The sequence below is a fragment of the Anopheles darlingi genome, chromosome 3, assembly GCF_943734745.1.
Source record: "Anopheles darlingi chromosome 3, idAnoDarlMG_H_01, whole genome shotgun sequence".
NCBI classification, from domain to species: domain Eukaryota; kingdom Metazoa; phylum Arthropoda; class Insecta; order Diptera; family Culicidae; genus Anopheles; species Anopheles darlingi.
Genome location: NC_064875.1, coordinates 65,765,968 through 65,785,436, shown reverse-complemented (window position 1 = coordinate 65,785,436; position 19,469 = coordinate 65,765,968). Strand labels below are relative to the sequence as shown.

The following is a 19,469-nucleotide window of genomic DNA, read 5'->3' as shown; positions in this document are numbered from 1 at the left end:
GGACAGTATGAAAGATGGCCTGCTTTTACGGTTAACGATTTTACAGATTTATATTTCACATCCTATGTGTACGCTGGAGCATATGACGCGGTGATAGCTCACTTATCGGCTGGCTTCGTAGCCACCTCCTCCGTGGCAGGGTTTGCATTGCGGAAATTGGGGAACTGTTCCCACGGGGCCGACAGATCGAACTTGCGGAACTCCTGGGCCAGTTCGAGCGGTTCGCACACGACGCGTTTCTTCTCATCGTCGTATCGCAGCTCAACGTATCCGCTAAGCGGAAAATCACGACGCTGCGGGTGTCCCTCGAAACCATAATCCGTCAGAATGCGGCGAAGATCGGGATGATTGGCGAAGAAGACACCGTACATGTCCCAGATCTCACGTTCGTACCAGTTGGCGGCCTTGAAGACCTCGTTACACGAATCGATCGGCGTCAGCTCGTCGGTGTACGTCTTGACGCGGATGCGCGAGTTGTAGCGCAGCGACAGAATGTTGTAGATGATCTCGAAGCGGAAGGCCCGCGACGGCACATCCATGCCGGCAATATCGACCAGATTGGCGAACTGCGAGTTATGGTGGTCCTTCAGGAACTGCAGCACCGGTACAACGCCTTCCGGTGCAATCAAAACCTCCAGCTCGTCCCCTGAAGTCAGTTGCACTTTCTGGACGTACTTTGGCATGCATTCGGCCACGTACTTGCCGAAATCCGACAGCTCCGATCGTGCCGCAGCATCCGGTTTGCGGACGGTGGCTACAAAGAGAGGGTTCATAACATTACCGGATCTACCGGGGACAGTAGGCAAGTGGTACACATACGTCTGGATTCTGCTTCCGCGGCTTCGGTCGACTTGTAGCGCAGCATAACCGCAGCAGGCGTTGCTCGGGACAAACCTGCCGGAGAGAAGTAGGAACCCCGGTGAGATCGGACTGGTCACCATCAAAACAAACCCGTTTTACCTACCGTTAGCGTTCAGGACGGCACTCTTGGCCACCGCAGTGGCGAAGGAACGCAATATAGAGGCCATGCTGAGACCCTAGATCTACCGCACGCAAATAATTCGTCCGCGAGATCGATTCAGGATCCGTGAAAATCGGCCGAAAAGTTCGTCGCCAATCACTTTTATGTAATTCTCCACCGATTGGACGTTTTTTTTCTCGCGCACGTTCGACAGAAGAGCTCAGTATGGTGAGAAAAATAGCAGCCAGATTTTCTTGCTCTTTTCTACGCTGCGGTTTGGTGCTCCCGTCGGCGAGTTGCGGAAAAATGATTTTTACGATAAGCTGAGGTCGATCGTGCCCGGAAAAGCGGTTCTATCGTCAGCTAACGTGGTGCAATAAGGTGAAACAATCGAGTCCAGGTGCGGAAGAGTCGGCAAGTGTTGTGATTTGTGCTGGGCAGGGGAACGATTTGTTGCTTGATCACAAACTCGCTTCAAACAAGGACGGCCATCCTGCTCTAGCATAAATGGAGTGCTAGAGCGGGATGGCATAATTTATGTGCTGCAAGGGCTTCTGGGAACAATGAAATGACCGTGCATCTAGACGATAGCGAGAGGAGAGTTTCGATAGAATGCTTAATTTCGTGTAATTTTGTTTCTTTGCTTTGCTTTAATTTTTTGCATGGAGTTATTATCGCAATTTTATCAAACATTTCAGTTTCCAAACGGTCGCGAAATCTCTCTCCGTGGTTTGGAAGGCGCAAATCTCTCGCTTCTCTCGCTTCCGTCTAGACGCATGGGGAGAGAGAGAAAGAGTGCGAGAAGCGCGGTCTCTCGCTCATCTCCAAACATCGTGGTCCCGCTAGTGCGCTTCCCCTCGAGCTTGCCTAGTAAAAAATTAACATTCGCGGGGCGATGATGAGCTTGTGATGTGCGGTGACATCGGACCGCGGGATTGATTCACAGATTAGCCTGCTGAGGAGAAGAAAAAGAAAAAAAGGTAGCGTACAGGCCACACACAGTGATCGTGAACAGAGGAGCTGTTGAAAAAACAACCCCCGGCTGCTTTGGTAGTAAATGCACCCGCAGAAGAAGTGCATCGGAGTGTTCTGCTAGTCCCGGCCACAGCCACAGGAGGAGAGCAGCAGCAAATCGATCAATGGTTGCTGAGGATTGCATGTGTGTTGTGCATGTTTGTTGTTCATCACTTCCATTCGTTCCAATTGCGCTTGAGTGGGAGCGAGACAGCAGCCGACATTCGAGGTCCTAAAGTGCAGCACCGTGACCAGGAACGAGAAATGGGAAAAAGGATGCGCTGCCCTTCCTCCACTATAGGGATTGGATTTTCCATGCTCGCCTTGAGGGTCACGAAAAAGGCTATAGTGCCCACCGCCGCCGCTGCTGCTGCTGCGTGCGCGCGACCTGTGTTCTTTGGTGATGTATTGGTGTGGCCCTCCGGCGGCGCCCCGTTCCGCTCGCGATGATGATGATGATTGCCCCGCTCGATGATGCTGTTCTTTTTTTTTTCTTGCAATTTGGTGTTGTGATTCCGTCATTGGCGCGGGTGACTTCACAAGAGTGCATCTCGAAGGCGAGGTGTCGGCGGCGTCCCGGGGAAAAGGTCACCAGCGGCGTGCTGAGCAGTTTTGGTGGTGGTTGGCGGGTTGTTAAAATTCGGGCCCCGTTGGTCGGTCGGTCGGTCGGTCCCAGCGCGCGCTCGACAACGGAAAAGGTGCGCGCGATGCGTGCGTGCGCGAGAGAGCGCGTGTGTGTGTGAGCTGCATTGTTGTGTGCGTGTGGTGCGACACAGACGCACGACGCAACAACGAGACCGTCGAGTCCCCGCGTACGCGACCGAGCCCACCGTCCTGCTTCTTTTCTGTTCCTTCCCTGGGTGATTGGGGGTGGGTGGGTCGAGGGTCAGTCTGGTTGCATATCGCTACATCGAAAATGCAGCACCAGCAGCAGCAAGCACAAATACACACCTCACCTTGAATTGCAATTAATTTTATTTGCTTTTCTCCCCTCTGTCTTCCAGATGCGGCGAATCCAAACAATCATGGCACTACCAGCACGGAGCGCGAGCAATGCGCGAGCATGATCCGTGTTTTGTTCCTCGCACCAGCAGCATCAGTATCATCTAGTACTCCAAGAAGCAAAACTCATCTCAGTGAGCTGCGAGAGAGTTGAGAGCCAGAAGAAGTCGACAAAACAAAAGCCTCCTACGACAAAACGACGTCGAGCAGACGAAAAGACCGCGAATGCGTGTGTGGTGTTGTGGTGCAAGAAGCAGTAGAGGCAGCACCAGCGGCAGTGGCAGCGGCTGCAGGAAGATCCGGCGGTAGAAGTGTAGCGATCCCTCTAGTGCGCGTGCGTGCAGTTCGTGCGGGAAACGGTGGAAGAGCATTGCCGTCGTCGTGTTTGTCGTTTTCACACACCCCGATCCCCCCTCGTGCGCTGTGGGTGAGTTAGCGTGGAGTCGGAAACGTGGAGGTTGAAACGGGTGGGAGCCAAGAAAAGGTGTTTCTTGGGTTCGCGCTTTGCGATAAGCAGCCCGAAAAGGATGAGCGCGCACGCGCCACCACCTATCCCGTTGTCGTCACCGTTCTGTGTGGTGTTTGAGCAGCAGCAGTAGTGTGTGTGTGTGTGTGTGTATATATGTGTGTATGCTGTGCGTTGATGAGTTTGTGTGCATCAGGAATATATCCGACGTCGGAATCAAAAAGGTGACGACGGGAGGCAGCATAGAATTCGACGTGAATGCGTGTGTGTTTTTGTATGTGTGTGCGCACAAGTGCATTCACAAACGTGAATTGGCGGCGGTCGTGAAAGTTAACCCACCCCTTCCCCGGGGTTGTCACCTGGGGTGCTGAAAGCAGGTGTGTGTTAGGAGCGGCGCGTGGTGGCACTGGGTGCGAAACGCTTCGAGCAGGAGCAGCTGCACAGGACATAACAATCCCGAATATCAACCAACTCGCACAGTGCCACTCGTTCTCATTAGCACGTCTACTTCCTGCTCGCCAACGGCATCATCGACTGTCAGCAACGAACCGAAAGGTGAGAAAAAGTTTAGCAAACCATGCTTTCATCGTTGTCACTGGTGTGAAGTGAACGCGGAGACATTTCGCTGGGTTTCTTCGATTTGCTTCACTTATCGCCGTTGCAGTAGGAGATGCAACACGCGGGATAAGCGATGAAAGGTGAGAGGGATCGAGCTGAATGCACGAACCCACCAGTAAGAAGCCCCGCTCGCGCTTTGTCCGAAGAAACTACACGCTCTTCTTCACCTTGAATCGCTTCTTTTATGTATTGTGCGCCACCAGAATCTCGATCTGCAGTCTTCTCTCGTTTTTCGTTCTTCCAAAAATTTGCCAAAAAGGCGGTAGCGAAAGGGGGTGGGAGCACACGAGTTGTGCAGGTTGGAGTAGCGGAGGTGTGGTGTCCATGTCTTAATTATAGCTCAATTTGGTGCCGTCCCTCGTGACGGTACACTTTGGCGGCGATCTCGAGTTTGCGTGCCTTGCCCCCAGCCTTCTTGGATGTTGTCTGCGTTATTTCTTGCCTCGTGTCTCCGCCGTTTGTTCTTGATCATATCTAATGTAATCAGCACCAGCATGGGTGTGTGTGTGTGTGTGTATGAGAAGGTTTACCGCCATTTACGAGGTGCAATAAAGATGCTGCGCGCACAAATGGCCCCGATGCTGCATGGTGATGCCCGCTAGCCAAATTTGCATCCATTGCAGATTCCGACAGTAATATCACTTACTTACCTGCAATGCATCGGCTAGAAACGCGATTCTTTTAGTCGTTCAGCTGTTTCAGTTCTGTAAAGGCTAACTGAGCGTTCGAATACAATACCGAGAGATGGTGTGATCTAGGCGTTCAAAATCGTGCAGACTCAAGAACGCGGTTGCGGAATGATACTTTTTCGAAAGGACGGCGGCACGCATTTAGACAAATCCCGATGTGGAGCACATTCTATTCACCTTTCACCTAAGCAGCCAACGACCTCTCTCGCTGACTCGCCGCTAGTTCTGCAGCAACTCACATGTTGCAACCTGGCTGGTGCCACCTGATTAAGGAGGTTGGTGCCGGTGTCGCGGGCTGATGGTTTTTTATGCGCGCCCTTCCCACGTGGTTTCTTGTAATTCGTAGACAGACAGAGCACTAGCCAGCCAGCCAGCATTGGATAGAGTAAACCCAATCACCACCATCATTCAGCATCAAGCAGCGTTTGTTCGCTACGCATACGCAGCAGCAGCATCGACCAGCTAATTGATGTAGCACCAGCCAGCCAGCCAGCCAGCCAGCCAGCCAGCCTGTGCCCACCCTCCGTATCCATTGTCCATGGTGGTTCATGTGCATCAAGCTGTGCACAAACCCCCTCCCCCCCACTCGCCTGACATGCATGGGCATCGTCGTCGTGCCCTTTCGGAATCGCTTTACTACATACATGCGTGTAGCGTGTGGGTTAATGGGCGCTGGTAACGATCTAGGTCCGTGCCCCAGCATAAACATGATCCTTTCGTCGTTTGTTGAAAGTTGTGATAAGACATTTCTCACCATTCTGGCCTAGCCATTCTCCACGCTCGATGATGGTGGTTGCTAAAGGCACACTAATTTATGCTTACACCGCCCTTACCTCGAGCCACTGGCCACTGCTGCTGGAATCCATTGGAAAACCAGTTCGCGATCGAACGAATTGACGATGACGTCGATGACGACGGTGCTATGGTATGGTATGGTGGTGGTCGCGACTCACACACACACACACATACACCTTATAGCATCGGAGACAAGGAATTTAGGACGAAAACGACTCGCCCAGCCATGGTTCCCCGATCACGCATTTGCGTCATTCACCACCGAACCGAGCCTCGAACCGACGCTGATGGTGATGATGGCGCTTAAGATAAGCGCAAAATGGGCAGCGAACGGGTTTGCTTGCAATTCGTCGAGACATAAGCCGCACCACCAGCCAGCATCTCCACCAGCGCGTATCATCGTACCCCGAACGTTCCGAAAGGGTAACCGGCACCGGACACGGTCTAACGGCGACGGTTAGGTACGAGACACTTGCACAAAAACGCACAACACCCCAACGTATGTGACACATTCTAATGTTGAAATTCGCCGCGCTGAAACAGCGAAATTAACATCCGGCGAAACGTGTCCACCAATTTGATGGAGCAACTGAAATAGAAGGGCGGCATTGATTGTTTCGCGTGTCTGCTCTGCGCCAAGATTTATCTGTGCTCTGCTACGTTCATTTTTTTCTCTCGTCTGCTTAGCAATCGCAAATATGGAAAGCTATCACATCATGCTGCCACGAGTCAAATGGCGGCGGCACCAGCATCGTGTCTCATCTCGTTGTTGTGTTCTCTGGTGGCTTCTTGTTCGATCGACCATCGGGAAAGGATTTTTTTTTATATGGCAAGCTGAAGGGGAAACATCTTGACATTAGATTGCCGGCGCGAACGACAAGGAGACGCACGCTGCTCTCCCCGCGACTCCGCGATTGATAATGGAATTGGAAAACTCACGGTTTGCTTTCCACGCTTTATGGCACAATTCCCTGCGATGTGTTCTCTGGCTGTCTGACTGTCTGGTTGTCTGGTTGTGTCTGTCTGCCTGCCTGTGAACATCCTTTTCTTCCTTCTTTCCCGATGCGCGCAGGATGTAACGGTGAGAGGTTGTGCCTTCGGGAAGGATCCAACGTTGGCTAAAGTCGAATGATGATTCACTTATTTCGAAACACTTCGGATCAATTCGGGGACCAATCACGGACTAACAAAAGGGCCAAAAGCGAATCAGCGCAGGCAGGCAGCAATGGAAGGAAGCATCCTGGCATATGATTATTGATTTTCATCGACGCAGCATTCCTTACCAGCTATATGGCCAGTTTATGCTCACAATGGAGGTCGATGAATTCGTTCGCTTCGTTGATTGCTTCTTGGTTTTCCCCCTTCCCCGGATAGCGCCATCCTGGAGAGCGAAGAAATTGCATTTTTGCCCGACGAGAAATGCCGGAAGAGCGAATCAATGCCACCTCTCCCCCCCCTATGCCTCCACACACATCCTTAAATGTCGAATGAGTTGTAAAGCGTCCAGGACAGGGCTTCCGCACAGCATATTGCAGCTGGCAATAAATAAGGAATTGTCTGAACTCTATCCCTTCTTTCGTTCGCTTTTAGCATCGATCGTGCTCTCTAACGTTCTGAAATTTATGTTTTATGTTGCCTGCACGGCAAAGTTAAACTCCTTCATCCGCACAAACACATACAGCAGGGTCCTGTAATCCTGGGGCGCTGGACGGGCGCACGGAATGGACCATAAAAAGGCGAATGTGTGCTGCATGGGAAAAGGTGTTGCTACACTCAGAGTCATATGATTAGGGTACCCAAGATGATTCCACTAGGCCGAGTAGTTGGTGCCAACGAGATTTTGAATGCGGTTACCGGATTCCGAAGATTATCTTGGGAATGCTCGCTCAAGGTAAAAAGAGAAGGTACATTCGGAGCCCAGCATAGCTCTGTGCTGATTTGGTTGCATGCCACCATACCCCAAAGGGTTGGAATGTGATAAAGCATTTATTTGATAAATTCATAAAATATTTGTACCTTGCTTGCCTTGCTTGTTTCGCTCTATTCTCATCCTGGATTCAAAGGAGGGACCTTCAAAACCGGCAAAACGAGCTGCTGTGCTTGTTCAGCTATTCCATCATCCTTATTAGCCCGGTTGCGGCTAACTGCCGCCTCGGTAGCTGCTTTAGCGTAGGCCTTTCAACTATATGTCCCTGCGATGAATGCACAAGTTGGCTCGTAAGTAAACAGCGCCACCGAGAGAGGCGGTAGGAATTCACTTTGATCCGTCATCCAGCGCGTCAGAACGGGGAAGGACTGACGGAATGAGTTTCTCGCTATATGTTTGCCTTCATTCCAACTAGTCCCCTCTCTCTCTCTCTCTCTTACCTTTTCCACCGTTTTTCGCACCCAATAGTGATGTGCGAAATGGTGGCAAAATGTGGCAAAAGTGTGTTCCACAACACCAGTCGAAAGCTGTCGGCGGCGGAAGTTGGACGACGTATGAGTTACGATTGTTTTACGACCGCACCGTGAGGGATGTCCCCCCCCCCCTCTCGTAGCACGTGGTGCTGTTGGTGCTGATGGGGTCCCAAAGGGGTTTTTTTATGAGTTCGTTGCTGTTTGCTCGTTGCAATTGCCTTTTGCTTATACGCGGGATTCGGTGACTCATTATGTTCGTTTCGCTTCGCGCTCGGAGCAACTATGTCTTCGACTTCACTTTCATCTCGCTGAGCTGATCATCATTCATGCCGCAAACGAATATGCGATAAACGATTTCCATCTTTCTCAATGTTTTTGGGCTTCGTTATGTGATGAAGATCGTGGCTGTTTGGTTCGTAGCATACGTAGGGTACAAATTTCCATATTCCGGGACGATGGCGATTGATTGGCCCACCCAAAAAGCGATACAACCATTTCTCGTTCCGGTGAGGTATAGATTGCTGGCCATTTGCTGCCTTGTTGCAGCATTGCACCATCGATGATGCTATCATCGATTTCCTTATGTTCCATCCTTTCCAACTCGTTTTCGCCTCCATTAATTGCATTTTAATGCAATCTCGGTATGCGCGATTGTTTGACATTTATGATCATTTATGATGTTCGCCTCGGAGTGGGAGCGAGAGAGGGTGCTCCCCGTTTTTTTCCTTTTATCTTTTTTATTATCTTTTTTACGATTTAACATTCAGCAATTATTGCTATTTATCTTGTCTTGCGACGACGGTAGCCGTTCTTCCAACCAACTCGGAGGCGAAACATCGTTAACTTGTTCCACATACGATGTGGTTATTGATTCCGGGTTAATCCCGCTTGTTGCATTGCGCTTTTGGCCTCGGTCCTGGCTCGATTGTGTAGCCGAGAACGCCTCCCGAGAGCCTCCCGATTGTCGTTCTGATTGAAACCGATTGCCGGCAAAGTCGTGACGTGTATCGCGAGAGAAACCGGCTCAATAATTATAGTTCTCCTGTTCGGGTAGAGATCCTGTAGAGTGATGGGATAACTTGTTTAAAGTTGCCCTCATCGCACTGCACTGGTATCGTAACGTTTATCACTTCCGGCTCGATACGGTCAGCGCGTGCACTTCGATGGTAAGTTGTCACAACTTACCTCATGGGAATACGTTTTTGGTGACTTAATGAATCTTTCGATAGCATCTATTTTGATATCGCGCTTTGCTAATTCTTTCTGATAAATAATTGTGGGAAATTGTCGATGAATCGGAACTTACTTACGCTACAACCGTCGAGTGGTCTTCGTTTCCTTCAAATTTGGAATCAATGTCGATACCGTCATTTCATCTCAATCTGGCTCTACCACGGTCTTTCCGTTTCTTCGAATTAGCAATTGGAATTTCCCGACAACACACTTCTACTGAGTTCTAGAACAATTGCATCTTCACGTCTTGCTACTTGGTATGAACAAAATTTTTACTCCACTCAAAACGAACAACTAGCTTCTATGGGTGCTAGATTCCACATTGCACTCCACCATAGGGTGCCCCCCCGTTGCACGTGTGGTTGCACAGGGTGGTACTGAACCAGAAGATAGGACCAAAAACCGCGATACGTCACCTGTGGTGTAATCACATCGATTTATCGTAACCCTTGCGTTGCTTTTGTCGATCATATCACCACTAACTACTAGTCCCGTTGCCCGGTGCCGGGTGTAACTGGCCATCACACGGTCGTCACACACTCACATCCCGCTATCTCGGGCTAATCGCAACAACAATTTCTGTCCTTTTTTGCTTGCTTGCCTGTTCCTGGTTGTGGATGGATATGGCGATTGAATTCGGAGAACTAAAGGCCCGTTTCCTTGTCTCTCACCCCGTAGCATATCCACACGTCACTGCTTGTCGCGAGACCTTCGGGGCGTATCTCGTGGCATTTATGATGGGTTTTTTTTTGGCGCGCGATTGCTGTTGCGTTCCGCCTGCTTATCATCGATACTCGCGCGTCAAGCCCATTTGGTTTATTGCGGTGACCGTTTGGACTTACCGGGTGTGCTGCGGTGCTTATCGCAGTGTACGTTATCCGGTGGTGGCACTATCGAACCTATACGTCATGCCGGGGTTACCTCCCATGGTATGCAGAAGCCGATTAACGGTTTTTTCTGTTATATTAAATTTCTTTTCCTGTAGCGAAGTTAATTAGAAGACATGCTCCTTGATCGGATCAGAGAAAGGAATGAAGAAGAACATTGTCGAAAGTGGCTCGACCTGAAACCAGAGGATGATGTCAACGATCGAAGGGAAAAGAAATTTCTCCGCTCCGTCTACCGGTATGATGGATGCTCAGATGACCGAAATATGTAAATTCACTTTCGATAACCCGCGAAGCCAGCATCGCGTAAAACCCACTTTCCCAGCATCAGCTTCTCAACAACAAGCAACACGCTGCTCTGCTGATTAGTTGCTGTGAATGGCTGGTGGCGTGTGTATACATTTGATAAAGCATCGCATAGAGAAGGCATTCTGCGCGGCGCACGCGCCTATCACGACAACGCCGATCGATCGATTGCCCGATTACCGTCGATTGTCGATTTCTGCGGTGAATGCCGCTGCGGTTTGTGATGCGCGTCGTGTGCTTCGATGACAACATGGTGTGGCACGTCGTCGACACTCGCCGTGGCGCGCCGTGCATATACGACGCCACACGACGATGACGTCAACTCCTCCAGGCCATCAGCCAAGCCGTGGCCGGGGGGGTGGAAGGTGATTGTATGACTTAACTCGCCCAGACCTCTGGCGGTCGTCGCGATCGGTTTCACACGCGGAACGCGAACTAGAGATTATCGCGATGTACCACCCCCCCCCCTTGTGTGTGTGTGCCAATTTGAAGGTGTTGTTGGTGTGAGTTCGCGCGACGGTGTTTGGACGTCTTTTGCGTTTTCAAGGCCCCGCTGTCACCGTGTCTAGAGCGTCAACCCAGGCCCGTACGTACGTCCAGCCAGAGGCCGTGTGCGTGAATTCGCGCACGGTGGGGCGGGACACATGAGTCAATGCCTGGTGGGTGGTTGGATGGATTACGACGACGACGATTGGATTATAAGCGAGCGCAGGCGCGCACGATAAATGGTTTTGTTGTGGTGTATCCCCCCTCTTGCTGTCGTCGTCGTTGAACCGTCGCTGAAGGTTCGATTGGAAGAGGGACTTTGCGCAGCACCGAGGTGCAACACTCTACCATACCCCGATCGTAAGGTGAAGGGTGCAATCATGCTGCTCCACGGTGTCACGGTGCCCTTCCAAGTGGCTGCTCCTAAGTAATCGAACGGCAGTTTGAAGTGCGCGGGTCGAGCCGAGCGATCAGATGGAACCAGTTTTCGGGAGGGCAAAAGGTCGGAATGCTAAGTGCTTTTCACTTGCACGCGATCCCCAGCTAGTGAATAGGTTGAAGTCCTTCTCAAATGTTCGGTTTTTTCTACGCGTTCCGTTCACAAAACTACACTACGGATCCGCTTTCTTATGCTGTTCCCTGGTGGCGATGATAGATGTGAGGCCATCTTACTGACTATCTGCTTACATTAAAGCCGAGTCCGATGGGAACCATGTGTGAAAGCTCCACAAACACTCCCATGACTCATGACACTCCCCATCCACGAAGTGTCCGGCTGGGGATGAGGAGGATTCAAAATGAAAATATTACTTTTGGAACGTAAAGAACACAAGACAAACCGAAAACGAAACCACTTGGCGCGATAGAGGCGCGAGAGGTTGGTCGCGTGAGTGGGCGAATGTCGTTCGGTTAACGGCTCCCGTAACCATCGTCGCCGCCATCACCAATGGCGGAGTACCGGTGCCGATCTTCGTAGCATAGCCCCCCTTCACGCTGTGGTTGATTGTTTACGGCCATCAGGTGTGTGTGAGCGTGTGTGTGTGACAATGTACGAGGTGGTCTTTTGGTCTCGCCGGGGCTCGCACTGTTGTCCGGTCACGGTTGGGAGCACACGCGCAGGCGCGATTGAAAGGTGCGCGGCGATATTCCTTTCTCAGATGTGTTTGCTCGTGCATTACATGCATCATGATCCTCGGTTCGGTTAATGTTTGACTATCTATTTGAGCTAGCTTGCAAGACGCCCGACGATTTGTGGTCGCATTCGGTGCGGAATGGTACCGACCGCGGGACGCGGGTATCACTTGAACGCGAGCGCGGTTGTTTGTGTTTTCAGAGATGGGCAATGCGACGACGAAAGCAATAGAAAGTTCCGAACTCGGGTGGACCATTTCTCTCAAGTGACTAGTCTCCATCTTCTTGGAGCTGTTGGTTGAATTTTCGTTCCGTTGTAGCTGCTTCACCGCAACGAGTGATAGTTTAACCGAATTCGATAAGTGGTCTTGGGTGGGGTCCTTCCGTCCGTTGCTTCTACGATGATGCGCTGCGCGACCGCGAGAATGTCTAAAGCTGTTGAATGATTTCATCTAAACCGTATGTTTGGCCGCGCTTCCCTCTGGGCTCTGTCGTGACGAGAGGAGAAAGAATATGTTGCTGCAGGCGCTGTGCGAACGCAGGAGCAGGAAGAAGATCCGATGCTGTTGCTGCTGCTGCTGCTGCTGCTGCACTCGATGATGCTCCCGCGCATGATCGTTATAAGTGCGCTGCTCTGCGTTATGCTTCATCCCGTGAGACTTCATCCCTGCAAGCCCATCGGTCCCGCGAGAATCGATCATTAATCACGCGAGACCGTGAACTGCAGTGGGAGCCAAAAACCGAAAAATTGGTTGATAAATGCTAGCTTGGAGGTTTTTTTTGTCGCTTCTTTTGTTATTTTTATGTCTGGCCTTTTTTCGGGCCTTTTTTACGATGGGAGTGAGCCTTTAATTTGAGGAGTCCTCCGCTTTTATGCGCTTCCAATTTTTATGTTAATTTTTATCATCAACGAGAGACGCACGAATGATGCTGAAATGTGGCCGTAAGGCGGCGGCGGTTGTAGTAGGCTGCAAGTGTGGGAACGATCTTGGCGCGCAGGTAGCGCCGCTAGCTTTATGCTGTTGTGCAGTTTTATACGTTAAATCGTAGTTGGCGTCCAGCGATGCGATGTTTACGGCCTTTGGATCACAGAAAGCATTTGCAAGGTTGTTTAAGCTGGAGTTCTATTCTTTAAATATAACGAAATATATTATTTAAACATTATTGCTGTTTAACTTCTGTTTAACATCTTCTGCACATTGTTGTATCTCTGTGAGTTGGATGCTAATCAGTCTTCTGCTGTCGTATAAGAGCTTAGAGTGGATTCAAGTGGCGCCATTTATTGGTGGTTTCTCTGTAAAAACCTACTGTTCACACATCAGACCAGCAGCAACAGCAGCAGCAGTGTGCATATACACATCTGGCATCCGGTCGCATCCGCAGCGGTGTCTGGTGTCTCTTTCGCGATCAACCTACGGCAACCAATACGCGAAAACGATGAGAAGGACGATGGCAAAATGACAGAAAATTAAATGGCTGCTCCCGAGAGTCGTGAAGACAGCGGCAAGAGCGTGCCGTAAGCAGCGGCAGCAGCAGCAGCATCAGAAGCACCAGCAACATCATCATCAACAAGCGTACCGTGTTGGGGGAGAAGGACCGTGTTCGAATTCGAAGAGGAGAGAGCGCGCGAGCGCGCGGGCGCCTCAAACTCAACCGTCCAGTTCGTCCAGTCTGGTTCGAGGACACACTCAGCAGCCCTTTATGTGTGTATGTGTGTGTATCCTGCGGAAAATAATGGTTTCGCGTTTAAAAAACTGCGCGATTGTGTGTGCCGCCTATGCTTCGCCCTCTGTTCCTCTTCTTCTCGAGTGAGGAGACCTTCGCCCATTCCAAAGCCGGGAGTTAGCGTTGCTTGTCGTGACCTTTTTTTTTGTTTTTGCTTTTCTTTGGTGGAATTTTGGAAATAACTCTTTCTGTTTTCGGCACCGCGTACACCGAGGCTTCGTCCGTGGATCCGGAATACCACAAGGGCCGCCCGCTTAGGACGGTGGTGCATTTGTCAACGAGGGGAGCCCGGGCGGAGTGTGCTATTGTTCCAGTCATGGCGCAATCTTATCGGTATCTTTGGTGTCGTCATCGACGTATGTCGTCGCCGTCTTCACGCTTTCGAAATGGCCGCAAATTATATCCTTTCCATTTGCCTTCTTTCACCTTTCCGTGGGTGCGCGCGCATCCTAATCATCGCGATGCTGCCAAGGAGAGAGAGAGAGAGAGAGAGAGAGAGGAGATGAAAGTGGAAAATTAATGCTTCGAAACCACGACCGAATTTTGAATTTGTTGTTATTAATTTCAATAAAATATTGTCGATCGTTGACCGCTTGATAGTGGTGGTGGTACGTCGTGCGCTGCATAATGTTGGCTCTTTCGCCCATTTGGTTACTATGTTGCCCGATGGTTCGATCGTTTCGTCCACACAATATGCTCCCCTCATGCTCCTGGGTGGCGGCAGCTGGCTGTGTTTTATGCGCCGGGACAACTTTGTCCCGTCGTGGCGCCGTCTTCGTTCGTTCGGTTGGGATTTTGTTTATGAAGAAATTCAATGTTCTCCAAAACTTGTCCCCCGAACCCCGTTCGGTTCGGTTCGGTGTGCTGCAACTTTGCTTCAGACAATCGGGCATACCAGACAAAGTTGTTTTAAACAAACATAATACCGGGGGCTGCAGGATGACGACCATTTCGTGCTGCTTCTGGTGTTCTGAAATCGTTGTCAATACCGTTGTGTTATGGTTATGTTTGCTAATGCAGCATTACGCTACGATCCATTGTAACAGGCCACAACGAACACTTTGGCACCGGTGAGGGATATTCCGTGTTTTAAAGCCGCGCTTGCGTTTCCATGGCGGTTGCTATGATATTAATGGTGTTGCTGTGATTTGATAGCACATTATGTTGGAATCAAATTCCAATCTACCCTCCGGTTACCTTTTTCAAGATGAGACAAGAAGCATAAAAATGGCTTCCGTAATCCGATGGAATGGCAGTACCGAACACACCAGCGAAGAATGAACCCGTGAAGCACAACAGAGACAGAGAGAGAGAGCTTCCCAAAAAAGTGAAAGCGAAACAGTTCCAGGAAACCAAGGTAAACAAGATGGAGGAGACATGTTTTGCGGGAAGTTTCGCACGCTCGATGATTCCTGCGAGGAGATTCAGGAAGAGTGATCACACTCTCTCGATGCTCCTGTGTGTTCCGCTTTCTATTTGATATTCCCGAAAGAGGAATACCATGCTATAGGTACGTGGAAGATCCCAAGATAAGCCATCGAGAAGTGTCGAGAAGAAAATAGGAAGAGAGGTGCACAAAGCTGATGGTTTTCTATTAATATTTTACAATTTTAATGAGAATCACTACACACTCGTCTATCATATTAATTGTTGTGCTTAATTGGATGACATTTACTTACCCAACCACGTCTCTGAGTATTTTCCACTAAACAAAGGGAGTCGTCATCATCGCCAGCAAAAGACTTGCGCGGACACTAAAAACAAACGAATTTACCTCCACGAATTACGTCAGCATCATCAGCTCGAGTGATGATGCGGGTAGCGCGTCATCATCGGACTAATAATCGCCAACACACACACACACACAGACACAACACCGTCCGTTCATGACATCATCATCATCGAAGCACCTTCCGCCAACTCGATTGGACCAAAAGGGCCGCCGTCGGCCGCTTACGATGGAACAGGTTGACCTCTAAACGGTGGTAGCAGCAGCAGCAGCAGCAGCTCCCATCGTGAAGCCGCCATCGCCGTTCTTACTTGCTTCCTTATATTTTTGTAGCTTCCCGGGGTGTGTGTTGTATGTGCAAGCGGCTCCTGCTGCTGCTACTGCTACTGCTACTGTTGTATGTGCACGATGGTTTCTTCGTTTTATGTACAGCAGTACGTCGTACGCCGGCCGGACGAGGATAAGGAACCCTCTGCAACATAATTTTTGGTTGGATAGCCATGGCGTGCCGTGGCGCGTGAAGCGAAATTTTATATTCTTTCAACCCTCCACCAACCATTCCGGGTGGGTTTCAGCAGCAACAGCAGCAGCAGCAATAGCAGCTGATGGTACATTATTTATCATGAATTTGTTGTTTTGCTATGGTGCTACGAGGGCACACAGCGCCCCGCTTGTGGCGTCGCGAGGGTTCGCCAGCAAAACATTCTATTCTACCCTCGCTCTCCTACTCTCTCTATTGCTCCTTCGGTCTCTCTCCCTCTCTCTCTCCTTCTCTTGCGCTCACGTTTTCGGTCCTCGCGGCACCCCACGAGCATAGCAAGGTCACGTGTTCGGGTTTGTACGACGGCACAACTGCGTGTCCGTGCGATATGATCTGATTTGCTGTTGGCCTCCGGTCCGGCGGTGTCCGGCTGCCTCTAGCTCGGGGGACGGTGTGACCCGTGTGCTGATGGGTGCCTGTCATCAATGGTGACGTCTGCAGTTCAGGTGCGTACAGATTGGCGGGCATCTCATGTACCCCCGGCTACCAGTACGAACGGACAAAAATGTACAAAAAGGCAAAGGTGTCATATCGCTGGCTGGTTGCGCTGCGCTCCCGATAGCAATCGTCTCCAGGGAGTGTCCTATTACTTCACACCTCATTCCAATATGAGACGACCCAAGCATCGCCCACGGACGATGCGAAATTCGTGGAATCCTCTCGTCACCGAATGCCCACAGAGAGGGTGTTGTTACCGCACGTGGGATTTGCAATTGGATTCATAATTACAGAGCTGTGCGTTGTGTATCTCTGCCATGATGTAGTGAGGTGCTTCTTCCAATTGGTGTAATGGCATTTACGATCAAACTACTACCTCAACACTAGAAGCTACCTCGGTACTACTTCACTTTATATATTATTTATTGCTCATCAAAATCTTTTGGTCATCTTTTTCGTTCACATTAGTGTTCTATATGATTCTTATTCCTAAGAACTAGAGAAACCTTTTGACCATAAGGCTGCAGGGTACATTCAATACATAAAGAATATCCTGTTCGCAACCCATTTGAACATTCTGTAGCCGTGTACCTCTTTCATGATGAAACTATGTGCCCTCGATAGGAAATGCATCCGGTTCGTGACTTTCGGTAGCTCACACTGCCATATAGCGTTGCGCACTCCTCGATTCTAGTCCTCGACACAATACAGCATACCAGCACATCCTCGTTGAAGCCAGTAGCCAAACATCGACTACGCCTCGTTAGTGTTTAACGGAACTGTGTTGCTCATAATTGGATAGTTTGTTTCCATCGAAAGTTTTCTAACAAACCAAACGAGATGCCTGCCTGCTGGATGCTGGTGACACTATGCTGACAGTGTCACCGATGGTACCGGCTCTCTCCCATTTCGGTAGGTCAAACTAAATGTAATTTGAAACTTCTGCGTGCCGGATTCGGTTCGGCATGGATCGGAAACCACAAAACCTATTAGGTCGGTGAATTCCATTAGTGCGTTCCCGAGCAAGTCGGTCGGTGTTCGGGGGGTTAGCATGCATCCTGGCTGCTGCGGTTAGGCCGTAGCAAAGGCTGGACAACCCCGAGACCTATATGTTGAAAACGAGCGAAAGATAGAGGGATAAAGTTCAACAATGTTTTGTTAACATGAAGCCCGTTTAGCACCGATCGTTTCAATGTGATTAGCCGTTGCCCTCCTTGTGGTGACACGCAGTTCGTAGTTGAATCGCAGCCAAAAAACGGCTTAGCTCGCATGTATGCGCGTACCTCTTTGTGGTACACTGTATGATCCATGACCCTAGTGATGCATCTTTGTTAACCACATTAGGGCGGCACGTCGAGTGGGAGTTTCTCTTTTTTCGACAATGATACCAATTGATATCCGGCGAATGTCCATTCCTTATGCTTCATCGACCGAGCGTTGTTCAAGATGTGTACAATCGAAACAATACGCTTGTGTGGTGTACGTGTGGCGTACGGCTTAGTTTCTCCCAAAAAAGTATGTGCTTTTCATGGTACGTCGCTTTCATAAACGGCCGGTCGCTCCTCTCTCACCAGGCAATGCTAATGCATCCAACATCATCTCCATACACCTCCATGATGGAGCTTTGTTTGTGCCACACGCAAAGCCGGCAAGTCATTGAACTTGTTGTGTGTCGCTGCTATATGATGGTACTGTCCTGATGGATGGCTAATGCGACCAGCACGACGTTGTTGGTCGGATTGGGGGGGCTGGTCTCTGGGGCTTGACACACAACAATGACGATGCGCTACAAACGCTGCAAAGGAGGACAGAAGAAGCGTCGAGTGAGCGAGGGGCGAGTGAATGAGAATGAAAAGTCCTTTCAATTTGTACCCTGGTCACAGCGCAACTTTTCCCAAAAGTTTCTCCACCCTTTCTCTAATGTTTTCTTTCCTTTTCGTCTTCTTTTCTCCTGTATAGATCTACATCTGGCAGCAGCAGCATAATTGCATCTCGTCTAGTGGTGCGGTGAAGTACGGTGGACTTAGTGCGGGGCACCTCAACGAAGACTCTCCTCCATTACTCTCTACTTAACGATCATAAGGATAGCAGAGAGAGAGAGAGAGATAGATCAATTGTAAGAGAGCGTGAGATAGAAAGGAAACGAGTGATAGAGTGGGAGAGCGCGCGCGCGTGAAGGTGCACCTAACATCCCGGAACCATCCCTGCTCCTTCCCGGTCCCGCGCTCCCAACAAACGGCTCGTGAATGATGTCTGTTCAGCAGTACTGTTTACGGTGGAACAACCATCAACCGAACTTCATCTCGGTCTTCTCGACGCTCCTGCACAATGAGAGCCTGGTCGATGTTACGCTGGCCGCCGAAGGACGACAGCTGCAGGCGCACAAGGTCGTCCTTTCGGCGTGCAGCTCCTACTTTCAGGTAAGTCATAGTCGGGTGGTCCCCTTGCGCAATGACGCACCCTTTAAGCTCGTCTATCAAGATTTCCATTTTGTGAAGGAAATAAAGAAGCAAGCTAGTTTTAGCGTACAGCTTCAGTAGGCATGGTTACCACTACTACTACTAATAACACGACAGAGTTTGCTTATCCTTAACCGAAAAAACTTTGAACTTTCCAGTAATGGAATTCTGCATTGGAAGGCAGTGTACTGTGTTTGGAATTGAGAAGCGACGGTATGCACCTTGACAACTTGTAGTTGGAACGCAAAACCGGGGCTTTCCCCTTCTGCCTAAAAGTTGTCTATTCTGGCATATTGCAAACCACCTCCCCTACCGTTTGTGAATGCGAATCTCTGCCGCGCTACTTGTAAGACGAAAACAATCTTTTTAGAACACAGTGCACACGCACTGTGGCTGTGTGTGGACAGTTGGTTTAGCCTAAACCCATCTCCAAACCTATCTGCCCACTTTTTGTGTCAAGACTTTCCCCCCAGCTCTAGCAATGAGCGTGTTTAATTTTCAATTCACCTAACTAAAGAACTCACGACGAAGAAAAATGTTATTATTCTTCGTGCCGAGGGGCGGCGGAAGCGGTGTACAAAAGAGCTAC

The 19,469-nt window shown here is 50.0% G+C and overlaps 2 protein-coding genes across 8 annotated transcripts in view; one reads left to right on the top strand and one right to left on the bottom strand.

Moving 5' to 3' along the window:
• Positions 1-31: 31 nt before the first annotated feature.
• LOC125955317 (NADH dehydrogenase [ubiquinone] iron-sulfur protein 3, mitochondrial) lies at positions 32-1,157 on the bottom strand. Its single transcript, XM_049686433.1, has 3 exons — positions 965-1,157; positions 820-894; positions 32-754 (listed from the first exon to the last, which is right to left on the bottom strand). Exons 1-3 carry the CDS (start codon positions 1,026-1,028, stop codon positions 99-101), a joined length of 795 nt encoding a protein of 264 aa, XP_049542390.1. The 5' UTR covers positions 1,029-1,157; the 3' UTR covers positions 32-98.
• A 78-nt stretch (positions 1,158-1,235) lies between these two features.
• The window catches only part of LOC125955271 (transcription factor GAGA), a 45,794-nt gene continuing 27,560 nt past the window's right edge, over positions 1,236-19,469 (top strand). For 2 of the 7 annotated variants that reach the window (XM_049686353.1, XM_049686352.1), the window contains exons 1-3: positions 1,691-1,941; positions 2,980-3,998; positions 18,381-18,841. In XM_049686353.1, the coding sequence (XP_049542310.1) occupies positions 18,668-18,841 (174 nt within the window). In that variant the 5' untranslated portion in view covers positions 1,691-1,941; positions 2,980-3,998; positions 18,381-18,667. Of the gene's footprint in view, positions 1,362-1,690; positions 1,942-2,515; positions 2,563-2,826; positions 2,861-2,979; positions 3,999-18,380; positions 18,842-19,469 lie in introns of those variants that run through there. The other 5 variants (XM_049686348.1, XM_049686349.1, XM_049686347.1 and 2 more) reach the window with 5 other exon arrangements.

What these genes read in the sequence shown, in the direction of transcription:
- LOC125955317 (XM_049686433.1), bottom strand. Translation starts at nt 1,028, where the DNA reads ATGGCCTCTATATTGCGTTCCTTCGCCACTGCGGTGGCCAAGAGTGCC. An exon ending in TGCCGTCCTGAACGCTAACG is followed by an intron (nt 895 to 964) that starts GTAGGTAAAACG and finishes TCTCTCCGGCAG; the next exon opens with GTTTGTCCCGAGCAACGCCT. An exon ending in CGCGGAAGCAGAATCCAGAC is followed by an intron (nt 755 to 819) that starts GTATGTGTACCA and finishes CTCTCTTTGTAG; the next exon opens with CCACCGTCCGCAAACCGGAT.